Source organism: Colossoma macropomum, unplaced genomic scaffold (genome assembly GCF_904425465.1).
Source record: "Colossoma macropomum unplaced genomic scaffold, Colossoma_macropomum, whole genome shotgun sequence".
In the NCBI taxonomy this organism is placed as follows: Eukaryota; Metazoa; Chordata; class Actinopteri; order Characiformes; family Serrasalmidae; genus Colossoma; species Colossoma macropomum.
Window position 1 is genome coordinate 7,863,121 of NW_023494793.1, and position 25,958 is coordinate 7,889,078.

At 40.2% G+C, this 25,958-nt stretch overlaps 1 protein-coding gene across 1 annotated transcript; it reads right to left on the bottom strand.

The window, feature by feature from the left end:
- Positions 1 to 500: 500 nt before the first annotated feature.
- On the bottom strand, positions 501 to 21,755 carry pdzd4 (PDZ domain containing 4). The gene is made up of 8 exons (XM_036578341.1): positions 21,445 to 21,755; positions 11,266 to 11,304; positions 9,348 to 9,637; positions 7,821 to 7,911; positions 7,230 to 7,328; positions 7,069 to 7,131; positions 5,526 to 5,627; positions 501 to 3,913 (listed from the first exon to the last, which is right to left on the bottom strand). Exons 1-8 carry the CDS (start codon positions 21,502 to 21,504, stop codon positions 1,952 to 1,954), a joined length of 2,706 nt encoding a protein of 901 aa, XP_036434234.1. The 5' UTR covers positions 21,505 to 21,755; the 3' UTR covers positions 501 to 1,951.
- Between the last annotated feature and the right edge of the window lie 4,203 nt (positions 21,756 to 25,958).

The window sequence follows — 25,958 nt, forward strand, 5'->3', positions numbered from 1 at the left end:
TGCCACGTGTTGCATGTTCTACTGCACTTAACTGAATGACGCTGTATAAACCTGAATGTACATATTAGCTAATATAAATACTCTGTATTTACTCTGGAATGGGCTGTGTTATAAGTGTCTATAACTGGCTGGGCGCAGGGGAGACGAGCTATTGTTTACACTTTAGGGCCAGGGGAACAAAATGTAACTGTAAAGTTGTATCAGTATGTGTGTGTCAGAGCAGTAACTATATTTAAAGAAATGAAATTGTATGAAGTTTTATTTGTATATATGTATGAGGTTTCAATGAAAACCTAATTCAGAGAAATTATATGTGATTATTTATTGCTCTTATTCTATAAAATATGTTCTTGCTGTTGGAAAGGCTCTTCTTTTCGTGCTTGATCACAACCTGCTGTGATTAAATGCCAAATTTGTCTTCTGTTGCCTTATATGCAAAATGTGAAGTTAGAAGAAGAACCATTTGAGTGACAAGTTGGTTTATACTAAGCATACAAAATGGTTTTATTTCCCTAAAATGTCCATTTCAACAGTACATTGAAATTACCATTTAAGATCTAATGCATGTTGTCTTGTGTAAATAGGACCACTGATATCAATCAACAAGTATCAACAGTTATAACAATATAACCATAGAAATCTACTTTATGACTAACACACCAACAAATTAATAGCAACGAAAGACAGCAAAATCTGATCACATACATAGTATACTGAGCAATGGATATACAACCATATAATCCATAGAATATTTCTGTTAATATGTGATAGCTCTTGCTGTTAAAATCATGCAAAAAGTGTGTCAAAAAGTTGGAAAAGTCACCGGTAAGCATGGTATGGTTAGAATACGAGCGGTCAGAACAATCAGTAAAGCTGTTATTCTTTCTGTTGACTCACATCCATTTACAAATTATGGGTTATTTATTACATGTTTGCCAAATATGTGTCTGTTTTCCTTTAAAGTTGTATTCTTCTGTCATCTTTAGCACCTTGAAGAATGCTGAAGAGATATAGCACTAAAAGGTCTGTTTTACAGATGACCTATAGGCATCCCTCTGCTAGTCCAATACATTTTGCTTCCTTTTCATGTTCATATTTCAATTTTGTGCTGGTGATAGCATTTACTTGTATGCATTAGGCAACATGGCTCTATGCACAATAACACTACTTTACAGTGGGCAAAGAATGGTCATCCCTTCAGGAGGTGATTCTGTGTCTTAGCTCCTAGTGTACTGGTTGTTTTTTTTTGTCAGACTGAGCCACAGTAAACAAATCCAATGCAGGTAAGAAACCATCATAGAGCAGCACCATGCACACTTAGCACCATGGTATCAACCTGACTACATCTGAAGTGTGTGCTCTCTCACTCTCAGAAGAAATGGCGTACACTTAATTCTGTGCCATGCTGAGGGAACTGTGCTCATAATTAAGCAATATCTTGATTGTATTAGCATTGTGTTGATCATGTCAGGATTCTGCATGTATGTTAACAGGAATACAGTGTGATGTCATGTCAGTTGTCCAAGTCAAAATATGAAGCATGGAGCACATTCAGACTTTGTCTTCAAAGATGCTTTTAGGATTTGCTGTGAGCTTTTACGCCTTTCAGCAGTTTTCTTTTATAGTACCATTCTTAGAGCGTATCAGAGATATTTGTCATAGCAGAGCTTACTTTGTCTTTGCAGTTTGCTTTTGACAGTATGTATGTAATGTAGAATGCATTGAGTGTTAGTTCTGTCTGTGTATTCAGTTTGCACAGTCCTTTTTGTGCTTAAGTAACGGGACATTGTGCTTCAAGTTCCATCCAAATCTTGGTAAAGAAAGTCATAAACATGATGTTTATGACATAATGTGCTATGGAGATTTAGAGCTTTTTAAGGGCTAAAAATTATTCATCTTCATTCACTCATCCTCTCACTTGTTCCTTCTACTTCCTCTGTGCCTTCATCTCTCATACTGTAGTGACAGAGAGAAGAGGGTTGTATACCCTGGTCCCATCTGGAGAACGTGATCCATGGGCTAGCAACTCTTGGATGGTGATCCAGTTGTCCAAGATGCGACGGTTGCGCTTTTTTGAGCTCTTCTTCTGACTCAGCTCCAGAATTGAGCCTGGAGCCTGGCCTAATTCCTGCTGACCCTCCCTCCCTGAATCCTGGCCCCGATCACGGAGATAATCAAGCCGGCACTGCATCATAAACTCACGACGTCTGCGTTGCTCACGGGCCCTTAGCAGCTGCTGTTTGCGCTCTTCTTTGCTCCAGTACCGGCCCATTTTCATTTCGCTCACAGCATCATCATCAGTGGTCATGCCGCTGCGCTCCTCACAGATCTTCATAGCCCGGGCCTTCAGCAAGCGGTCACGGACAGGACGTTTTGCCACATAGCGGGTACCGTCGCTACGGATCTTCACCTTCCACTCCATGCGTGGGGAGGCAGGGGGAAGAGGCAAAGGCAAATCCAGGGAGTGTTTGGCAGGGCTGGGATGAAGCACTGGGCCAAGGGTGCTGCTCCCTAAGCTCATAGGGCTTGCCCGGCCACTACTGCCCACTGGTGCCTCACTTTCCCCTTCCACGGTTCTCTCTATGAGAGTCTCTGAGAAAGAGGAGCCAAGCTGCATGCAGCTCTGGTATCGTTCAGGCGGAGGTCTGTTAGAGTGGTGGCGTCGGGTGAAGTATGGGCTTGAATCAGCACTCCGGCCTCCAGTTCTTTCATGGATACTGTTGGCTCTCGCACTCCTGCCCTGTGCTCCACTCTCTGCCAATGGACGAACAGTACCTTCCCGAGACAGAGAACGGAACTTCGGGTTGATGTTAGGGTTCATCTGGAACTTCTTGTAGCTGCTGGGTGAGTAGGAGGAGTTGAAACTGGCACGTCCCCTCTCACTCCAGCTGGGTCGGTCTCTGTGCCTTCCTTGCAGAGGAGAACCAGACTCTTCCATCTGGGTCACAGGAGAGAGGTTGTCACTCACCAAGGGTGTGCTTCTGCAGCTCTCCCCCCCAGTGTTGTAAGCACTGCTGGTGTCCTTGTCTGATCGCTCTCTCTCTGGGAGTTCTTTGATATCAGAGAGCTCATGGAGTGGGGACACCTGCAGGTCGGAGGAACCTCTCCCTGAAGCCTCCTCCTCCAACAGCCATGCTTTCAAGCAGCGTTCTCTGAGCTGTTGCATCTTTTGTGCCCGCAGAATGTTCCGGCACTTAAACTCAAGGTGCCGCAGCTCTTCCTCCAAGAGAGCCATCTCATGTGGAGTCAAGCTCTCATTGCAGTTCTCATCCAGACCCACTTCTTTCTCTCCATCCTCTTCCACTGCTTCTCCATCCCTCTTCTCTGTTTCCTCAACTTTTGGTCCCATGTTGCTCTTCTTCATATTTCTTTCATAGCGACACTTGATCTCCAGCAACTCCCGGTACCTCTCGCACTCCTCCTCGGTCAAGCCAGGCATCATCATGGAGCTCACTGGGTCATGTAAGTATCCTGCCCCTGCACCCCCACAGTCCAGAGAGTCCACGCTGAGATGTAGCTCTTTGATGTGGAGCAGCGGGGATGGTGTATCTCCCCCACTTCCGCCGTTCCTACCAGGCCTGAACTTGCGGAGGCTGTGTGGTGTGTTGGTGGTGTTGGTGTTGGAGGCACTAGTCTGCTCTTCACCCAGAAGAATGTCATGCTCAGAAGATTCTTCATTCTTGGTGCTCTCATCCGTGCGGCCCACACCACTGTCCAGCTCCTGACTATTATTGAGGGTGACCAGGCTAAGCATGGGTGTCTCCCGGTGTAATGGGTTCTCAAGAACCCCTGTTTGGACTCTTTGCTGCTGAAGACGATACAGACTGGGCAAGTGAGAGGTGTTGAGACTGTCCACACTCATGCCTACTGGTAAGTCACAATCCAGGTCCTCGGGGTCCATTTGAGCATCTGTCTTTTGGTTTTTGTTCATTTCACAGGAGGATGGATTATTATTTTGATGTGGGAGAGAAAAAAGAGCACTTATTAGAAGGCAGTTACCAGGCAACAGATGTGAAATCATCAATATTACTTAAGCTCTTTGAGTGAGTGCATGCACTAACACAGTTTAACACTAGATGGCAATGTAAATATACTGTGCTACAGATATTGTGAGTGAGACCCTCTGAAGACTGAAAAATATACACAAATTGTATATTAAATGCTTTAAAAGGGTAAGATTACCTCTTATCAAATATTATCTCTTCAAATTGTGTTTACTGCACAGAATCTTCATGTCAGGCAGTAGCTTCTGTGCATTCATGACCCTGCATGTCGCAGCTAGTACATGGGTGTCTTGATTTGGTTGAATTATATCTATTGAGTACTTCTGCCAGCTGGTAATCGATTGCAATATCATCCGAATGGTTCTCCAAATTACGAGGAAAGAAGCATTGATTATCTTCACTATCTGGTTGTGGCATGTCTTAAGCCCTTTCTCTGTCTTGCTCCTCACCTCCTCTTGATTTAGTAAGCCTGTAATCTCAGTGCCCTTCCCTCTTTCTCTGTTCCCCTCTCTTTTTCGCTGTCTCCCTTTCCTCTCTCTTTACCCTGTTCCTCTCCAGGAATGGCAGCTCCCTACATTACACCCCACCCCATCATTAATCACTTGTTCTTTTGTCTCGGTGAAGATAATACAAGAGGGGAGAACCGGAGGTACAGGATTGCTCTATTGTTGGTCAGATCTTGTTAATGTAGCACTCTGGTTCAAATGAGATCACTGTTTTATTCATTAGGGTACAGCTATGTTCATGGTTAATGGCTGTTCCGTAGATGTCCCATTGAGCTGCTAGCATATGTGGTTTTGTCTTTAGCAATAGCTTTTCTATTATGGCCTAAAGGTAAAGGTAACATTCACTTGCCTTTGCACAATTTGGTAATGTTTGCTTTTACAGTGAGAAGCATGTTAGTCTCATGTGCATGATCAATCCTTTACAATGAGTAAATCCTGAAATATTCTAGTGATACAGAGCCCTTCATACCACTTTCAGCTCCCATTGATGCCATATTTTACAGATATATTCCTGTGTTAAAAATGTAAAGCTTATGAATGCTCGTTTGTGCCCTTGAAACTGCAAAAAAGGCTGACTGAGAATAAATTCCCAGTTCTCTCCTTTACTGTGCCCTACAGTTGCATGTTCTCTATCAATCTTTCCTCCCCTCCCTGTCTGTACTATTCTCATGTCTTTTTAATGGTGCTCTCTCTAGTGTGTTTTCTAAACCCGCTTTTTCCCCTCTCTCTCTGATTTCCTTCCTTTCCTCCTCGTGGAATAGCGTTAATGGAACTGCTGCAAATCCTTGACGGGCATCACTAAGAGTGATCACATGATTCAGCCATGACTGATGCGAGTGTTCCATTTCCCTTCCATCAGCAAAACAAGCCATTAATTTTGGGATCTGTTGTCACTGGGGATGGAGTAGACGTATTAGCTATGCACATGTCTTTGAAAGCTTGTGTGCATGTGTGTAGTTCATCTAAACAAAATATCTATTGTAATCTAAACCTAATCTCAGGATTTTGTGTTTACCTCTATCTCCGGTCTGGCCAGTAGCAGTGAGAAGTTGATGCTGTCTTCTCTGGTAAGAATAGCCACTGCCTCCTCCCTGTTCTGGACATCCACTCCATTTATCTGGGAAACATGGGAAGGACAGTGGACTTGCAGCATTTTGTCACAACACACATTATTGAACAGCTTTGTTCCCAAAATAACAACCAGTCTAGCTGACAGTGAAGTTATGTACACTGAAGTAACAGTCATGTCATTGTTAATATCAAAACAGTTAAAACTGACATGCTGACAGAATGTAGGGAGTTTTGATGGAATAGTTGGTAGCTGTGTTATCATATTTGGAGATTTTCATTGATATTTGCTTATTCAGCAGACACTGTTTCCAAGTTGATGAAGCCCATCACACTTGGCGCTTTATCTTACAACAGAAGTTTCACATGTAGGTCTAGGACTACCTATTGATAATTATTGATTATGGTCATGAAATCGATAAGTATATATATATATTTATCTTCTTATATTCATGAGTATTCTGGCCTCCAATTGATGGTCTAAAACTCTAGCGCTGGTTTTCCTTCTCTTTACATGGACAGCAGTGAGTTCCCTTGTGAATGACACATTCGCTCACTGCTACATGAGGAAAAGAGCATTAGAAACAGTATTTTTCATGCTTTTTGTAGTTCAGTATTTAGTTGTCGTGAGTCACACCAAATCAGTTTTTACAGATGTAACACACTCAAACTTCACATCAAGTCCAGTGCGCTTTTTTATTCAACACTGAAAACATGTAAAGAAGACATGGATTCAGTGAGTAGCGAATGCAAAGTTATGATTTTTCTTTAAGCCAGTGTAACTCAAAGGTACAGACACTGGGTACCAACCCATTCTGCTAAGAAAGTTCAACAGCATGAGCAGATCAACTGATTCAGAGGAGCTGGAGAAGTTCTGCAGTGGCGCTGTATGTGTGTGTGTCCTTTTGGAGCTTCGAGCATTAACCCTCTACTTCATGCATTATGAGAGCAATTAAAAAAAAATAATTTCACTTTTTTGTATAACATTGTCCTTAATTTATTTTTTTGGACCTCATTATTAAATTCAAAAACAATATTAATGTGTGCAAATTTAAAATTTGATTTAAATGTGCCCACTAAGAGATAGTATGACCAAATACATGCTTTTATTGACTTACTCAAACTCTTTCCTTTATTGTTAACCCTATCATTGTCATTAAATATGTATAATTTTATTGTAAAGTGAGGAAAATGAGTTTGCTGCCCTGAGGCAACATTGTGCAACAGAAGGTTAAAATAAGTAAACAAAAATAAGAGATCAACTGTGAGCTCTGATATTAAAGATAGCATTAGTGTTTGTTTTCCCCAAGTCATATTAAAATGTCATGATAGAAATCTGCTCTTAGGGAACATGCTTTAAAATAATGGTTCCCGAATGGTGTGTGGCTTGGACATTTTGTTCTAGGAAACAACTTTACTTATTTTTCAGTGTATAATTCACTTGACCATCTCACTTTTAACAACAAGTGATCACAAACTGCAGCATGTACCTGCAGTATTCTGTCTCCCTTTCGAATGCGTCCATCTTTGGCTGCTATACTGTTGGGATTGACCTAAGAGAAAGAAACAGCTCCATTGATCAGTCAAGTTATAATCACAAGCCTACAATTTGCATTTCAGTGAAAAATGGCTACCATGGACTTTCACTCACCTCCCCTACATATATCCCCTGGTCCTCCTCATCATCAGTGCGGTAGCATACGGTCAAGCCCAGCTTGTCCTGCTGACTGGACTTGTAGAGCTCCACTTCCTAACAGAGACAGACAGGCGGCTCATGGCAGGACACAGATCAAAAACACTGGCTCGGACAAGCACAGCATGAGAGTGACTTCTAAAGAAGCAATTAAAACTCGCATACTGATAGAACGTTGGGGGTTATAATGGAATATTTGGTAGCTGTGGTGTCATATTTGGAGCTTTTGTGGTGGAAATTTTCATTGATATTTGTTTATTTGTTAGACACTTTTATGTAAGTGAGGCAAGTAGAGCTGTACAGCTGTGACAAGAGCCAACTTTAATGCAAGCGCTATACGACTATATTTCCATTTCAGGAAAAGCATAAGACAGTTGTAGGGTGTGAGAGAGGAACTAGATAAATATGTTGCAATGTACAAACACAGCACAATGCATGCCTTAAAGTGTAATGCAAAGAGAACGCGTATTAGTGTAATAGGAGGTTTAAACTGAGTTTTGTGAGGCTGCTTGAATGTTAGAAATCGTGGTGATGTGTTGAGATCCAAACCTCGTATTCCAGCTCCTCTTGTCGATCCACCTCATGGTTAGCAACGTCAAGGTAGTCATTGAGATCAGCACAGTCATGCTCCAGAGTGCAGCTATAAAGAGATTTCCTGTACTTTTAGAGGAGGCTTACACTGGAAAGGCTGTTATATCCTACGCTTTCTACTAATTTATGCACTTTTACCCCTTAACCCAAACATAGTTGTCAGCCAAGACATGTTTGATGTCCAAAGTTTGCTTTTTTATTTTGCACTGCAACTATGAGCCTATTATATCTACCAAGTAATAAAAGCTTACTAATTATCATAATGTAATCTGCATACTGTAATCACTGCCCACTTGCCTCAAACCATGTTGAATGAAGTAATCTCAAAGAAACTAAGGCATATAGTCTAATGCAAAAGTTTGGGCCTGATTACATGTTTTGTTGATTTTCTAAATGAAAATATACAAGTACTATTAATTTTGTTGAAAATCAACATATTGAAAGAAATAAACGGTGAAAAATGTGGTCTGTGCACAAGTTAAGGCACATTATATATTTCCCAATATGTTAAACTCAGCAAATACACAGAAATTGTGCACTGAAATTAGCAAAAAAAATACCCTGTGTGTTCTCTGTAGATGGTTTGTTAACTTATTTTGAAAAAATCAACAGAACATGCAATTTGACCTGTCTAATGTCTTGGCTGCATTGCTACATTGGGGTTTTTTTCTGATCTATGATCTATAAACCTGTCCAGGCCCTGTCCAGTCATAGATTTCATGAAAAATTATTGGAAAAATTTCAATTTAGTTCAAGCACATTACAGAGATCTGCTCCAAATCATTTTTGTTACGGATTTTTAGTGTGCCAGATTTTTAGTGTGCCTTACTTGTTAGTGTGCCTCAACAACAACAAATACATGAGCTTATTAGCTCTCAATAGGATACAGGCTCTCAGGAGCAAGGTTATTTCACAAGTCCAGTTTTTTTCTTTTTATAGTTTTACTACTTCTTTAAATTGTGCTTCTTAGTCAAAAGGCTCATTTTAAAAAATAAATTGCCCCATGATGTCAGAGCACATTTGTACTTTATTTACATGTTAATCAGATATAACTGTCCTTATTTAGGAAACAGGAAATTAGATTAGTCCCTTTTGAGAAAATATGGATCCCAAAGGGCCTACATAATACATTCTTATGTGTGAAGCTTCAGATGTTTCATTCAGAAATGAAACATTCACAGATTTGAATGAAATGTGGGAATATTACCTAAAACCATAATTAATTAACTAGTTGATTTAAAGTAAAATATTGTTTTAAATAACAGTCATTTTATAAGCAGTGAAACTTAATTTTTAGGTGAAGTTTAGATCCTTACAGACCAAACTCATAACTAAAAAACTTACTGGAGTAAATGAAGTAAATTTAAGGCATGACATGACTGGACAGGGCCTGGGTGAGTTAGCGTGAAATGACCCTTACAGTGTCTCTGCTGCAGTGGTAGGATGGAGTGAAGAACTATTCATCAATATTTAGCTGACACTCACAGTTCATTCAGCAGGTATGGCTCCACCAGTGGGGGCAGTGGAGGAGACGGAGGAGGTTTTGGAGAGCCGCCACCAGAGCAGGACCCTCGGCCTGTGCCCAGAAAGTTCTGGAAGCTGATGTCGGTCTGTGTAGAGTTGTCCACACAGTCTGTGATGGCCATTAGTCTGGCAGTGCCTGTGGTAGTGCCTGCTCTCCTCCTGTGTCCTTTACGTACTACTTGTAGCAGCAAAGGATCATGAGGATGCCCATCCTTATCTTGAGATAGATGAGAAGATCTTCTGCCTTTAAGCTGCAGAAGAGAAGAGGAAAAGGAAAAAGAAAGAGAGGAGTGTGAGTGAGTTGGAGGAGAAATCGTATTGGTATATAGAATTAAAAGAATGACTGGTCAAAGCATGCTCCCATTTTTAATATACACCTAAATTAAACATTAAAACTATTCTTTGCAATTTAAATGATAAACAGGGTATCTGCAGGTCATTATAGAGCTGTGTTCAGCAGATTATCCATAAGGGGGAGCTATTAATGCTCGGTCCGCCTTTGTGTGTATTACTGAAGCAAAAAGTAGTTATATATTCCATGTATGTACAATAAGTTTTGATGTTTTCTGTTACAAATTGTGTGTATATTGAGTGACAGTGTATATGAAGTAAAAGGTCTAGGCTAAAGCGCTTGCCATACAGCAAACAGGCTAACAGGCTCCTCCAGTAATATTCAGAGTTCCGGTTTCCCAAAGGATTCACTATAAAACTTACTGTGATGACTTTAAAAGCATTCCAGTGAATTTGCTGATGCCTGCAAATACCCTAAAAATGCCTAATTTGAATTCTCCTCCATATCTATTCTGCAAAAATTGGTGTGTTGTCAAGTAAAATTATCTTAGATCTAGGCAAAAAAAATCTAATATTTCTCTGACTGAGATTTTTGTAAGCTTAACTTAAGATTATTTAACTTTAACTTCTATACCGTCTAGACATTTTTACTTGTTTTAAGTAAAGTGAAACTATCTCACTATTTTGGCAGATAATTTTGCTTGTTTTAAGAGATAAACTTGAACCCAGCAAAATTATCTGCCAGTGAGATAATTTTACTTAAAATGACCTAAACAAGTAAAAAAATCTAGAAATAAGCTAGATAATCTTATAATAAGTGCACAGCCATCTCAAAATGTTAGATACATCGACTAGCTTTAAAATCATTTCACTTGACAAGAGACAGTAAACAGTAAGAAACAGAGCCTTTTTTGCCACATACTGTTTTTTATATGGAGAATATGCAAAGACTTCCTTTATATGTTTTCAATAAAGTCTTTTGGAATCTTAAAGACTTTCCATAGTATCTTATAGTCTTGCGGGGGCTCATAGTGTGATCTCATAATGAGAATACACATCTTCGGACAGCCTGTTAAACTAGCGACGGGCTCATTGTTCATTGGACAGTGATGACAAACGCATCATTGCGCTGTACTTCGATCTCCACCTTCACGAGGTATTGGATTGTTTCCCACTCAGCTTGTTCCCACCCTAATAAGTCTACGTTCCTGTATACGTCCCCTGATGTTCTCTTCACATGATCTGGACCCGCATGACTAAAAATGTCATTGTTCACTTAAATCTATTTTTATTGTGTAGCCATTTAAAAACACTGGATGTTTAATTAATTGTTAAAATAACTGGTAGATGACTCAGTTATTAATATAATCGATAGTATCTTAAAAGATACGGAACATTGTCATCAAAGCACCTTTATCTCTTTATGCACAATGTAAAAGGCAGCTAGTGTTTTAAATGGTGTAAAAGCAAAATTAAAAAGGGTGTTACAGGGTTTTGATGGAGTTACAGTTTTGATAGCAACAATAGAATAGAAATACTGAGAAAGAGAAAATGAGCATTTAAGGTAACATAAATTTTATACTTCAACCTTTACTTCGGCATCAATAGGACGCATCGTGTTGCCCTTCTGTTGAAAAGACCAGAGAAACCAGTGTTAATGTTTCTGTAAATGGAGAAATGTGTGTAACATTTGTATAACAAGTTGCAGTATTATTACATGGGGTCCTGATTAGTTGAACCCAAATTGCAGCTGAACAGATCATGATTAAAAACTGAATCAAAGATACCACAGTACAGCTGCTTGTACACCAGCCAGGCAAAATGTATCTTCAGCAATGTTCCAGATATCCCCAGGCTTTCCCAACTCTCATAATGATTTAATTTTTGTTCTTTAATTTTCCACTACATTGACTCTTTGCCAAGTCGTTAGATTTCTGCAGAAGAGCACGAGTGGAATACACATCAGCTCATTCAGCCCCCGCTCCCTCTCTCCAGCCCTGTGGGGTACTGATGAAGATAGCTCGGATGAACAGACGATTTATACTGCGGGAATGCAGTACTCAATCAATACGAGCTTAATCCTGCTGACGCTCGCCATGACCTCCGCCTCATTCCTCTGGACCCGCTCAGCCTCAACATAACTGACCCCTGGAGACCAGGGCTCATCTCAGCCCCTCATGGAGTTTGACTCTGCACCTCTCAGTGTCCAAACGAGACAGTAATCCATTTATTTTCTCTGTATGTATGTAGGATCATCGATCCAGTGGGTGGATTTGATTAAAAATAACTGGTTTGCTCACAGGTGTTCCAGCAGAGCACGACGAAGCGGAAGACTACACTGGAGGACATATGACCAACGCAGTATTGATTTCTAATGTACACTCTTAAAGATCATGGTGTCAGAAAGTGTTCTTTGGAGTGATGCCATAGAACGGTGATTACCAATGCTCCTGTAGTTCTACTCTCCTACAGAGTTCATTTCCAGCCCATATTTAACACACCTGATCCGGTTAATTACATTAATGATCTGGATACTTTTGGGTCTAAAAAGAATAAGGATATAAAAATGATTCTGAAAGTCTGGAATGTTATGGATCATTTACAGCAAAATGAAGCGATTTTTGTTTCACGTCTCATTAATGTCTGTAGAGGCAGATGTCAGTTTTGTGTGGGGGACTGTGGGAGCAAGTGCCAATGGTGTGAAGAACAGAGAGAGAACACTAAAAAGTTGACATTTTCTCAACTTCATGCAAATGTGAAGTGAGTTTCACTGGGCGCCATATTGTTGTCAGAATCAGACTGTTGCCGCCATTAGTCAGCGAGGTAAGCTTTTTGCTTTACTGTAATTTAAATGCAGTGTTAGAACCAATTATAATCATATTCAGTAAAGCCTGCATTTGTATATTTGTAGGGCCTGACCATCATAGAAGCCAATAATATCGGCCGATTTTGAAACCCTGCGATTATCTCCATCCTGGTGAAAAGTTGCAGGTAACGCACTGGTGATCGGTACCTTATTTGGTCGTGGTATCACCAGGATTTGGACTTAATGATGCTGTGCCACTGCAAAATAATATGAGTCACCACACATTTAAATGTATGACATTAATTCAGGCTGGACAAATAAATATGAACACAAAATACCATCACGGTTAGTATTACAAAATACGACATATATCTAAACTGGAGTGTAATGTGAGAATGAGAATAATTTGTCGTAACACAAACTGCGTTTTTTAAGAAGAGATCTAAGGAAATATAAGGAATAAAGGTAAATAACAGAAACCAAAACCACAAACCACCGCCAATCCTAGAATATGTATATTATTTCAGACTGCAAGTTTCTGCAGTTTATTTGAGCTTAAAGCTCATTACATACCAAATGCAATGCAAATACATGACACAAAAATGCAAAATATTCAGAGACAATTTTTTTGCATCAAAACTATACACACTGGACATGAGTGTGAAAAAACACAGGTAGAATATCTATCAAAATGTCCTTTGCTTCTCACGAAACAGGCAAACTATGGAATTGCGGAGGGTGGTTTCCACTTGGGAAAAGCCCAAGGAGAACAGAGAGTTGCACCAGGAGCTGAAACTTTATGAACTTTTTTACTCACAGCTCAGATCTCTGTAACTCGGTCTGAGCTCATCATTTCATTCAGAATCTGAAATTTTGAGTGCTTCCAAATAGGCTATAACTTGGATGTTCGTAGCCCAGTTTGAGCTGCTTTTGAAGATTCTGATCGTTTTAGCATTTGTGGAAAAGTTCTATTTACTGGAACACAGCTCTTCTGTCATCTTGGTTGTTGCCATGCCAACACCAAAGACAACTGTGATGGGTCAGACAGTTCATGTCACCAGCAAAAGTTTGAAAGGGCGAATAAAATAACATTATATAGTAAATCTATCATAAATCATATTATTAATGTCATGTGTGAAGGCCTTAAGGAGTGTGGCAACCAAGAGCTTTCCCTCGTATCAGTTCACTTAAAACTACATGAGTATGAAATTAAAATGTAAATATAAAATTATTTTGGCTTTTATCAGATATCAGAAATTTAAGCCATTTGTTCTTGGCCACGAAATGTTCATATCGGCTGGGCCCTATATATTTCCAGAAACATCTTGGGCTATTTTCAAAAATAAAAATCACAAAAAGTTTGTTCTTATTATTTTCTTCATTGAACTATTGTGTAAAAACTGTGTTCAGTGTGTTTTTAAAAGAATCTAAAAGAATCAGATCAAATCATTGCCATTTGAGATTTCTTGATACATTGAATGATTTCCTAAAAACTGTATATAATCAAACTGTTATGAGGTCAGACAGTTAAAACCCTACTGAAGAACTTTTGAACTGAATAGTTTCAATTGATTTCTTCAAAGAACCATGAATTCAAAGGTTCTTGGGAAATTTCTTTCATGGCATCACTCCAAAGAACCTTTTTTCTTTTATTTTTAAAAGTGGAAATCACCTTGACAGGTACTTATGAAGTACTTTTTAGGTCTTCTCTTGAGTAGGGATAGGTAAATTCTAGCATTCATAGCTTTGAAAGTGACAAAAAGGTAATTACAGTCTGGTGAGTGTGTTGAGTTAGTCTAGGCTAGAGATGTAACTACGGAGTGTGTTTGCTGTGATGGTGTTTATTTTGTACAATTAAGTGGGCCACAGTGTTCTGCGACACAGGGCTGCTTATCAGCATGAAGCCAGGAGACAGCAATTATGTCTCTTTATCTCCTAATACACCTCTATTGACCTTCAACCTCTACATTTGCCCTGGTGGAATAATTGCATTTCTAATGAAACAGCCGCTGTCACGTATAAACACTGGTAATCAGGTGGACTTTCTGCACCTACTCACTCTCGACATTTCCAGATCTTAACCAGAGGATTACTGACTGTCGTGTGCAAATACACTACAGCAGTGGTCGGCAGCCTGCCGCTCTTTTGCTGCCCTGTTGCAGCTCCACAGCAGAATCAGATTTTTAGGTAAAAATAAAATAATCCTCCTTTGCACTAAAATAAAGCTCTGCTGATCGTTCTAACGCAGTTTAACAATAAATGGTCTTAAACACTGGAGTTAAAGTATTACTGCTGATTCACCCTTTAACCCTGAAGGTTGGCAGGCAGACTGCTGGTCACCATAGCAACACAGACAAAAATCTTGCCTAGCTAGTAGCGAAAAGACAAAGAGAGAGATTAAACACGAACTTCGATAATTTAGAGACGAATGGACTTAATTGTGCTCATAAGCACTCAGCTGGTTTCCTGATATGTTTATTCTGCAACGAAAATTCAAACAAGAAGTTGGCTTGTAAAAAAATCAAAAGTTGAGAGACATTTTACAAGAAACTATTCCACTTTTCAGGAAAAGTTTCCTGTCGGAGATGTGAGAAAGCAGCTATAGCTGAGCTAAAGATTAAATTAGAGCAAAATAAGTGTGTCTTCATGTATATTAACATTTTTAGCCTATACTAACACATTAGCATGTACTGAGGCATATTTACAGCCAAGATGGTAAAATTGACATAAAATGTTGTGGCTCTCAAGATCGTTTAATTTTTGTTGAAAGGACAAAATGGCTCTTCTTAACATTTGGGCTGTGGACCCCTGCACTACATCCTAAAAAAATTAAGGAGCCAAAAAGGGTTCCCTGGATACTTTTACTTCTCTTTCAATCAGTTGTTCTTTAACACAGTGGGTCCTCATTTGTGCTCAATCCAGTTCCCAACACAAAGGGAGAGATCGTTTAGAGCTGCCTGAGGGCCAGTTTGAGAATGCAATTTTGTTAACGAGATTTGTGAGCGTGAAGAACCTTTCTAAATCTTAAAGGATGGTTCTATACCGATTAAAGGTTACACTTCCAAGCCAATTTAGGAACCTTTATTTGTGAGACTGCTAATGCTTTAATGGCTCCATCAGCGCAGATATGAGCTGCTGAGTTGTTATCACACTGACTGTTGGTTGTTAAGAAACAACTGGTCCACGAGCTTTTACATTCACTTTCTAGTGATCGGAACTGATGATGCTCTATTTTTTTTCTCTTTCTATTATCACTCTTGTCCCAGTCTTCTTGACCCAATTAAATGTGGCACTGAAAATGTCATGCATGTCTCTTTATAAAGGTTGGGCACACTTTGGTTAAGTAGGTCGTTTTTTTTTTTCCTGATTCCATTTTTGTTGTTGGTCGCAAAACTGTCCTGTGGTCTCTTCGTTTCATGTCTTTTTTCCTGTCGTCTGACTTTCTTTTGATAAGGGTTGAGAGAACAGGAACCCAATTCTCTGCTTGTCTAGAGGCTCCAATCTCTCTGTCTCCGTGTTTGCCTCTCTCTATCGCTCTCTTTCTCTGTCGAGCCTGGATTGAACCTTAACCTCCATTAATCGTGGGGTTTCTTCAGCCTTGATGTACAGGGTCTGAACTGGAGAGGCGTGAACCCCCTGAACGTAGAGGTTCTGCACTTGCTGGACGGAGTCAGCCAGGGGTTGCGGAGGAAACGGTGGAGAGAATAGAAAGAAATGTTACTGGTGCCCAAAATGTCACTGTGAATTGGTTTCTCTATAATTTTGCAGTTCGGGGAGGAGGTGTAGCAGGGCAGACTGTTTTTATCTTCGCTCTCTTTCATGTCGAGGAACATTCGGGGGAAGGCTTCCTGCAGAGTCGAGTGTAAATATTTCTCTGCCTGAGTGCAACGTCCTCATTTCCATCAGCGTTCATTGCAAATGCGTGCGCGTGTGCGCTGCGCGGATGCTCAGTACTGGGCCTCTGTCTGAGCTGTACGGTGAGGAAGCGTATAAGTCTTGTTTAATTACCACAGTTGCCGTGGCAACCACGGCCCATAGAGACGCATTTGACAGAATTTGTTGTCGGGAGGGGGAAGGAGAGCGAGAGGGGGGAAGAAAAAGAGAGAGGGAAGCCCAGCAGACATGGAAAAGGGTGGGCTGTAGGACGGATTAGCAGGGTTGCAACGTGTTTAGAGACGCGTTTTTGGAGCGAGCTCGGCATTCGGCATTATTTCGAGGGATTTGAGCGGAGACGAGCTCATTTAAACCTCAGCGCGAGCCCCCGAGCTTAGTGGCAATTAGCTTAGCTTATCATTGCACTGAGATGGCTCAGCTAAATGAACGAGATCAGCCTCAGCGCTGGCTACTGTGACCTGTCAGCTTTGAGGCCAGTTAATGCGATATGGCGCTAATGCTAAGGTCCATGTTATTGACAGAAAGGCCTGACTCCAATAGGCTGCGTCTTTATCTGGAGTTCTTCATTACTGTGCAGTAAGCCATGGCAAACAACACTCAGAGAGAGAGAGAGGATGGAGAGAAGTGAGGGATGTCCGTGGAGAGTATGTGCATGTCAGTGTGCTGGTGAGTGTGACTGATGTGTATCTGGAAAGGAAATGAAAAAGTGCAAAGCCAGAAATGTCTCTGTCTCCTTGATCACCGAGGAACTGTCATGGTGTCTGCTTCCATTCTAAATGGCGCTGCATGTAGTTGCATGTTGACGGATTCGCCTGTCTACCACCGACTACAATGAAACTGATTGATTAAAGCATTTAGCGCATGAAAAAGGGTTCGGTTTGTCGCTTTGGGGGCCGCATTTTGCACTTCGTGCTTGATGAAGTCGAAGGAACATGCTAACATTTGATACGACCAGCCCAGTGTTCATTTGAAAGAAAAGGCTTGGACTGGAATAGAAGCACATGAAATAGAGTACTGAGGAAAAAGCCCTCACGATAAAGACACACGCTGGCTCTCGGCTATCTCAGCTAGAGATCGTTCATCATTCCCCACCAAACCTCAGAGAACATGGTGCCGTATATATCATATGCACACATACACACTCTGTTCCTCTTGGTTCTTCGAAATGCCTCCAAGTGCTTTTTGCCGCATGGTTGGCATGAGTTAAGGGGTCTCCAAGCACTTCTCCTCATCACCGTGCAGCATTTTAAGTGGGCTCACATGCTGAGGGGCTTCTGTGTTTCTGGGTGAAGAACTAGTTAGGGAGCTGAAAGTGCTTGAGCCACCTCAAGCAGTGCGAGGGAAGCAGGAGAAGTAAGAGAGAAGCCCTTGAAATTGCAGAGAGATTGCCAAGATCAAGCGGCAGATCCCTCTCAAATTAGATACAGCGCAACCTATCCTACCGTAACATCAGAGCCTGGGGAGTGTGCAAAATCGCTCTCCGAACAAAATTCTACGAAGCGGCTGACTCGAGCCTTGCTAAAATATTTGTTTAAGTGTGAAAAGTGAGAGACTCTTTTAGTCAGCTCTTCAAAATGCACATTTTAGAGTAGAGTGGATGTGCAGAGTTTAAACCTTTTTTAAAGACTGAGACTTCATGTGGATAAGGAAGGAAAAGAAAGTCCGGTACATAAAATCACTTATTATTTACTGTAGTCTGTCACTACTGTTAAATTTTTATTTTTTTTTTACTTATTTAATATTTTAGGGCAGATTTACTGAGAGAGCCACCAATTCACAACAGTCTACACTTTGCATTTGAAGATCTACCAAGAACGTCCATGCAAATGAACACTGGCACATGTAATTAACATATGATCAGGGTTGCTAATTTGGTCTGACAACTGGGGACACACGTCAGGTAGCTAAAGGTTACATTTTCGAATGGTTGCTGTCACGCAAAAACCTTTTATGGCCCTTACTGCCATTTTTTACTTTATTGAATAATTCAAAAACTACCCTTTGCGTTGTGTTAAAACATAATGATGTATGGACTAATAGATATTATCCTAAATTACATGTAAAAAATACTGTTACATTAACTTCCATTATAAGTTAAGGATGTTTACATTCTCCTGTTAAGTTGCTATTGTGGAGATGAGGTTGTGTTACGACAGTGATGAAAACTGTTAAACCATGTAAACAAAGTACGCCTAGAGTTACAGTTATCACATGATATCTCATGCTCTACTATTCAGCATAGAGTTTCACTTTTGCTTCCTATAAAAGTGAAATTTTGTTCTATCTGCATTTTGCTATAAATATTTTAGCAAAATCCCCAATAATGATAAATATGATGTTAATTAAATATGATGTAAATTAAAATGAATACAGGGCAGGTTAGTGCTTCTTTCTTTTTGTCATTGCTGACTATAACTAAATGAAACGACAAACTGTTTTAAGTTTAATTTCTTAGTTTATTAATTGTAATTAACAGCTATATTGTAATTAATATCTTTTGCAACTTAGTTACTTTCAAGACACTATAGTGTTGTAAAATATACCCAAAGTCTTAGGAAATAGCAGTTTAAAACTTTGCTCTACTAAAGCAAATTGGTTTTACATTTTTATTTCCATCATCAAATTAAGAATAACATGGCAGGCATTCACAAATGCACTTTCTCTTTTCTCTCTCTCTTAGCAGCTTTGTTAGCACCAAAAATAAGACAAGCTTTTCTCGGGCGCTAATCAGCACACAGTCAGTATTTCCTATCAGCCTTGGTAAATCAGAATAGGTGGTTCATTATGATAATTTCCTCTCAGTGTTTTGTGAGAGGGAAACTGCTATGAATGCATATGCAATGAGGCAAAAGCACAGAAGAGCAGTGATCGTGCTAAAAGGCTGTTGCACCTGTTTGGTCAATCATGACAGCAACTTTTTAATGTTAAAATAGGGTTCATAATGGCACAAAATGTCTGCCCCTGTATGTCCTGTGTCTAGACAAAGGTAGTACATTGTAGTCACTGTAAATCGGAAATCATTTTCCTTCCACACTGTGACATATTTCAGAGTGAAAGGTAGTATTAAGGATTGTCTCTGAGCTAACTGAGTGTTTCGCTTGATGATAGGTGGGGGCGAAGGAAGGGTATGTGAAACATATCATCATATGAATATGAATCATATGTTTTAGGGGGGCAAATGTCACAAAATTTTAGAAGAATAGAAGATTACAGGAAAATAAGAATTTGATGATTCTTAATATTACCAGAAACATAAACTGATGAGATCAAATTGATTCCAGGTTGATTTTAAGGGAAAAGTCAAATGGTATTTTTGACTTAATACTTGCTTAGAAGCATTAGGGCCAGATGAATTTCATCACTCATGAATTTACACGCTTGATTACTTATGATTACTCATACGCCGTCTACGCTAGACCGGAAACTCACACAGCAGAAGTAATGATAAGCATCTCCCTATCTGGAGCTAACTCTTCACTAAAACTATGTAGATATGTACACACAAACTGTATTGGACCATGAAACTGCATTGTCAGCAACCGAAACTAATGGCTCCTTGTGCCTTTGCACTACAGCTGAAGCATTATCCATCCAGAAATTTCAGCTTTAGCCCTCTGCGCAGTGTGCCCACAGTGAGCTCTGCCATGGCAGTAAATCAGATGTGATGGCATCCCCCTGTGAATTGCAGATAACTTGTTATCCCGCTCCATCGCTCTGGCATCCTCTGCCATCAATTAATATCACTGTACATTTTTTACTAATTTAACATTAAACATTTTGTCTTATGTCTAAACTGAAAGTAGTGGCAATTTTTTAACCCTTAAATGTTCTGCTCAGCCATTTGGTAGAGCAAATTTTGGGTTACTATATATGCCACAAAGTGCCATCTTGACCGTTTGGTAGACATATTTTAAAAATTGTGGGGTCAAAAAAAGAAAAAAAAACACCAATTGTTTTTATTATTGCCCCAAACAAATAAAAAATACCCAAAAAAAAATCTATTGCTTTTTTCTTGGAGAGGACATTAAAGGGTTAACTTGATATCCGTCTAGAAGCATTACGGGCAGATGTATCCTATCACGTGGATTTGTATGCAAGATTTCATAAGATTCTTGAGAAGATACTAGGTGTAGGTAGGCGTGGGTATTTAGTGATGGTATGGTGGTCAAAAATAGATGATGAGCAGTCTCAAGTAGACACAAACTTTAGATTTGAAAGAATGTTTCTTCTATAGCCTTAAACCTTTAGACTAGGCTTAATCTCAAAGAGGAATTGAACATAAGCGAATAGTTGTCTACTTGACATATCAGTGCAGGAACAGTTCTAAAGGTTGGTAAGGGTGTTAGTCAGAACTTAAACCTGCCCAAAAGACACTGTGCCTGTGGACTGAATCGTATAAACTTTATATGTCTTCACTGAGAAGAACACATGAAGTTTCACATTATGTTCCAACCAGAGTATCACCAGCCTACCTCACCTAAATAACACTCCATTTAATACACTCTTCTCGAGAGGGGATGAGTGGATTGCACATTTCTTGGCTGGGAAGAGGAGGTGAAACGTGATATTATTAGTTAATATTATTTTTCCCTGCCCGCTGGTGCACATTGATGTAATGAAAACTCAGGAGATGTTTGAGAGGCAGCAAAAGTCATTACCATGAGGCTAGTAAGGCTAACAAGTAATGTAAGTTGCTAAACATAAATTGCCAAATGCTAACTTTGAGCAAACCTAATGTATAATCATTCTTAAGTCATCTCAAATAGAGTTACTTATGTGGTTTCTGACATACTGTTGTCTATCAAAATGGACAAAAAGCTACTGTGTGATGATTATTTGTACAATGCTAATTACTTATTAGCTATATTAGCCTTGTAGCTCCAGTCCAAAACTAAAGAAGCAAACTTCAGATACCAAACATCTCTTGGCTGACCGGCTAGCTTTGAGGTAATCAGAATTTTTTTGTACATTTGACTTTTGTTGAAGTATCGCTTGAAAAGCTCGGACCTCCAGCAACCTCCAAAACCCTGAAAGACAGCACAGGTAAAGAAAAGCGCGCATTCTCACCTGAAACATAATCCTGTACTGTTCCTCAGGCCGATTCACCACACACATGTTGCAGCCCATCTTGGCTCTTGGTTCAGGTTTGCCTCTTCAATCTGCTTTTGCCTCTCTGATGCTCCGAAATCAAACAGCCAGCGAGGCCAATTACAGCACAGTCCAGTTATGGAGATCCCACCCTGCAGTCGAAGGTTATGACTTTGCTCGCCATGAAAAGCCTTTGAAATTCAGTTCCTCTTTTTCAGTCAGTGCTGCGGCTTCATTCAAAGACCAAAGCAAGATCAGTGAGGCCCTCAGAAAAAACTGGTAGAGGTAAATGTGAAAGGGCTTGGCAATCTGAAGTAGTTTTTTAGGGTGTTAGTTGAAGGTTTGGTTCAGGCCCCCCAAACCACTGTGCTTTTGTTAGATATACGCACCTTTGCTGTTATATCATGACTTGCTGTTCAGCTGTCCACCAGTACAGCAGTGTCAGTGATTGAATGGCAGATGGTAAAATATTAAGCCTTGAAATGAAATCTTATTATTGAATGATATCTTCAAAATGTCTTCTAAATGAAATTACAATTGTATATTTTGCATGCATGCCTAAAGCCCCTTGTGTATCGACTCGCCCATGAGGCTTCATAATCAAAGACTTTAATTAAAAGAGTGGCGCACCAAGACTGACTCTAATATATGCTGTGTTTACCACCCAGTTTTCTGGATTCCCCAGTGAGATTACTGCCTCCTTCTGTACTCTCGGTGTCATTGTGCTATTCTTAGAAAGCGCATCAGGCGCTTCTGCGTAATGTGTTATGTTTCTTAAACAAACATATGCTACGTGCCATTATATAGCAGCCTGTCACAGGTCGACTCTTCTACTGCAAGCTCTCAGTGGAACAGTGTTCGACCTGTTGAGTACAGGCCCATCGCTTTAGAAGAGCCTTTTTCAGCCAATGTAAGCAGGTGTGCTAACTGTATATGGACATTTCCACTGAATTAAGAACACATTCATATTAACATGATCCCAGAACTGATAGGAAGCAACTTTCACAAAGCCTTGTTTTAAGCGTGATAGACATCCTAATCACCTTCTCTTCTCACATGAACCGCCTTGTCAGTCAGATTTCTTTCAAAATAAGAACACAATCACATCAGCATGGTCATATTTGATATGAAGCACACGCAGTAGTGGTAAGTCCTTACGTATAATATGAAAATATCCCTATTAGCCTTTTTTTCAACATGATACACTTCGCTAAACACTGTCTCTTCTCCCCTGAGAGAGGGGGGACACGACCCACTATTCGTACCCCGAGCCTCTCATATGAACCAACCTGTCATTCAGCAATCACATCAAATCCGTTCTCCACCCTTCTAACTGCAGGGTGTGCACGACAGAGGCTGTTTGAGTGACTGCACCTGTCAGAGCCCGTCTGAAGCGGACCCCTGCTGTTTCTCTCTCTCTCTCTATATGTCTATCGCTCTCGCTTACTGTCTGTACCTGTTTATGTTTGTTTCTACCTGTATGTAGGTGAGATTAACTCCAGAATTGCTGTATAGGACACAATTTGAGACAAAATTAGCTCAGTTTCTATCATCAGAACAAAATTTCTCAACAAAAATAACAACCCACATGACATATACCATTGAATGTGAATGTCTCTCTTTGATGTTATTGTCCTAAGCACTTTGTCGAATATCTTGTATGTACAAATAATTATATATAAATGATGTGCATCTTATTATACAATATATATGTATACAGTGTTTTTGTTTCCTGTAGCACCCAAGTCTCTGTCTGTCTGTCTACCTATATATCCTAACACTCTACCACATATATAACCACGTATCTGACACATTAAACGTTTCAACACATAGTCGTCTCATGAAAAGCATGATATGATGCAGCCATGGGGAATGAATGATGATGAGACTCTATAGCCAGAGGCTAATCAGAGCCTGGTCACAGTTCACTAGTGAATGAATGAGATGCAGATGTCCATGTTCCATCAGGTGTGGACAAACCCAGGTCCAGGCATCAAGGGCATCGTGAGAGCCGGCTGCTTTGAAGAAGAGGAAATCCTGACCGCTGATGACGCGCCGCCTTCTGTCTCCTTCTTTTCTCCCCTTCTCCCTAGTGCAGGTCCAGTATGTAATCCAGCTTAGTCCAGCCTTTCAGATGAATGAAGCATAGCAGCGTGCAGAAAAAATAGGATCAGCGTGCCGCTCATTCAGTCCAGTGTGGAGACGCTCCAGCAGTAATCCAGGAGAGGATCCCCCCAGGCTGCGTTGGAGCCATGCCGGCGAGGTGCGTGTGCGTGTGAGTGTGTGGACGTGCGTGTAGGGACTGAGGCAGGAACAGAAAGTGTATGGATCAGCACCGCTGCAAGCACCAGAGAACATTACAGCTCTCTAGCAGCTCTCTTGCCCTCTCTCTCTCTCTATCTCTCTCTCTCTCTCTCTCTCTCTCTCTCTCTCTCGCTCTATCTTTGCTCACTGCAGTAGAAGCCAATACCAGCAGCCTGCTGTTATCTCTCTGTCTCTCTCTCTCCCGCTCTCTCTCTCGCCCAGCTTCTCTGGCTGCCTCACTCGCCCCCTCCTACATCTTTTTGCCATCCCCCTCATTTACCTCTCTCTCTCTCTCTCTCTCTCCCTCACCCATGCATCAGCTCTGCACTCCTTAAGTCTTTGTTGCTTGCTATGTGCCAGAGCATGATGTCAGCTCCTGTGCGATTGGAATATATTGCAACACTTGTGTACTTTATCACCACAACTGCAAGCTCAAGCGCAGGAAGGGTAATGCAGTAACGTCTCTCACTTTGAGGACAACTAGCTATCGACCAATACTATGCAGATACACACACAAATTTATACAGCAACACTGGACCATCTGGAAGTTTCATTTTTTGTTGTAATTTCTCCTTATTGTATTTTATTAAATGTCTTGTCTTATATTTAATGAGATTTTTTGTGCCATAATGTGTCCATAGTTTCTGTTAGAGGTCAAACAAATGCCTTTAAGTTCGAGGAACTCCATAATTATCTCATAGTATCTCTAAATACATTTGTATTATATTTTAAAACAATTTATTAAGAATCAACCACTCTACTGATATAGCTCATCCTCTATATTACTCAGTGTGATTTTCATTCAGTAGCACACATGGGCTAATAATTTCAAACATACCTTATTCATACAGGCAGTGAAAAGGGTGATAAGTTCAAAAATCAGCCCCCTGGTTAAAAATAAAGGCTTGGCCCTCCATGAAAAACATTCAATGATTTTAACATGAAAATGAAGCATTTTGGTCCACTCTGATAATATAATACAGGGAAAGAAGTTTTTCTATAGAATGACTCAGTTGGATGGCAGCACTATTCCAATATAACTCAAAAATGAACTGCTATCAATGTTTTTAGACTTATTTGTTGAAAACTTATTGCTTACCATGCCAAGGTCAAAAGGTCAGTCTGTGCAAAATTTGCCTTCTCTTCAATAGTTATTATATATAGAGGCCATTCTAGAAGGCATTCAAGGGACCAATCAGATTTTTAGTTGGGCTAGTACCCCTGTGGCCACACCCCTGGATCCACCCATGGTCTAAAGGTAATGACTTGATATTTGTTTCAAACACTACTGGTGTTTTTCCACCAGGATCACACATTTTGTTGCCATTTCCACTGCAGAGTGACCCATACCTGAGCGCCTGTATCTAGTTACCCTTGTTGTTGGGGTACCAAGCATGCCAAGCCAGAACATATGAGTGGAGCTTGAAATGATGCAAACCACTGATTGATCAAATGTAGTCATCACAAAATTGTCACATAGTGTCATTGGAGTCAGATGACCAGCGTTAAAATAATAATAATAAAATTTTGCTAGCCAGAACTGCTGTCTGTGACTTTTCACCTAAAACCAAATGCAGAACAAAAAGTAAATGAGAACTTGATACTGTTGCTATTGTTCAGTTGTTTGTGTTTACTGTTTCCACGTGAGAAATCATATGATCATACATGCTAAAGAGAACTCTGTCTACTGTCAGGGTTCTGTTGTGCGCTTGGAAACAGACGCAAGTACTCGAACAGCGTACGGATAGTTCTGGTTCCGGATTTGTAACCATACTGCACTGTACAGTACTGCCCAGTGGAGAAATGCTATAAACAGATATGTATTTTAAAGTAGATGATGGCCTAGCGTAGACTTCTGAAGTCGTGTATCATTTTGTAGTTGGTCCAAATAAGGACTCTGGGACTAATAAATGGGAAAAATAAATGCCTTTTTTCAAAAATCGCCCCATCACACTCTGTAGTAAACAAAATGAGACGTTTTGCTTGTGTACATTACAACATCTCTTGGCCTCTGAACTATGAAGTTGTTTAGTAGTTAAAATTAGAGCTGTAATTTGGCCTGAAAAAGATCTTAAGATCAGAGTTTCTTTGTTTCAGGAGAAATAAAGCAGATCTCATTACTGTATTAATGAAGGATCACAGATTTCTGAAATCTTTCTCCCTTAAGAGGAAAGAGGAGCTTAACATGA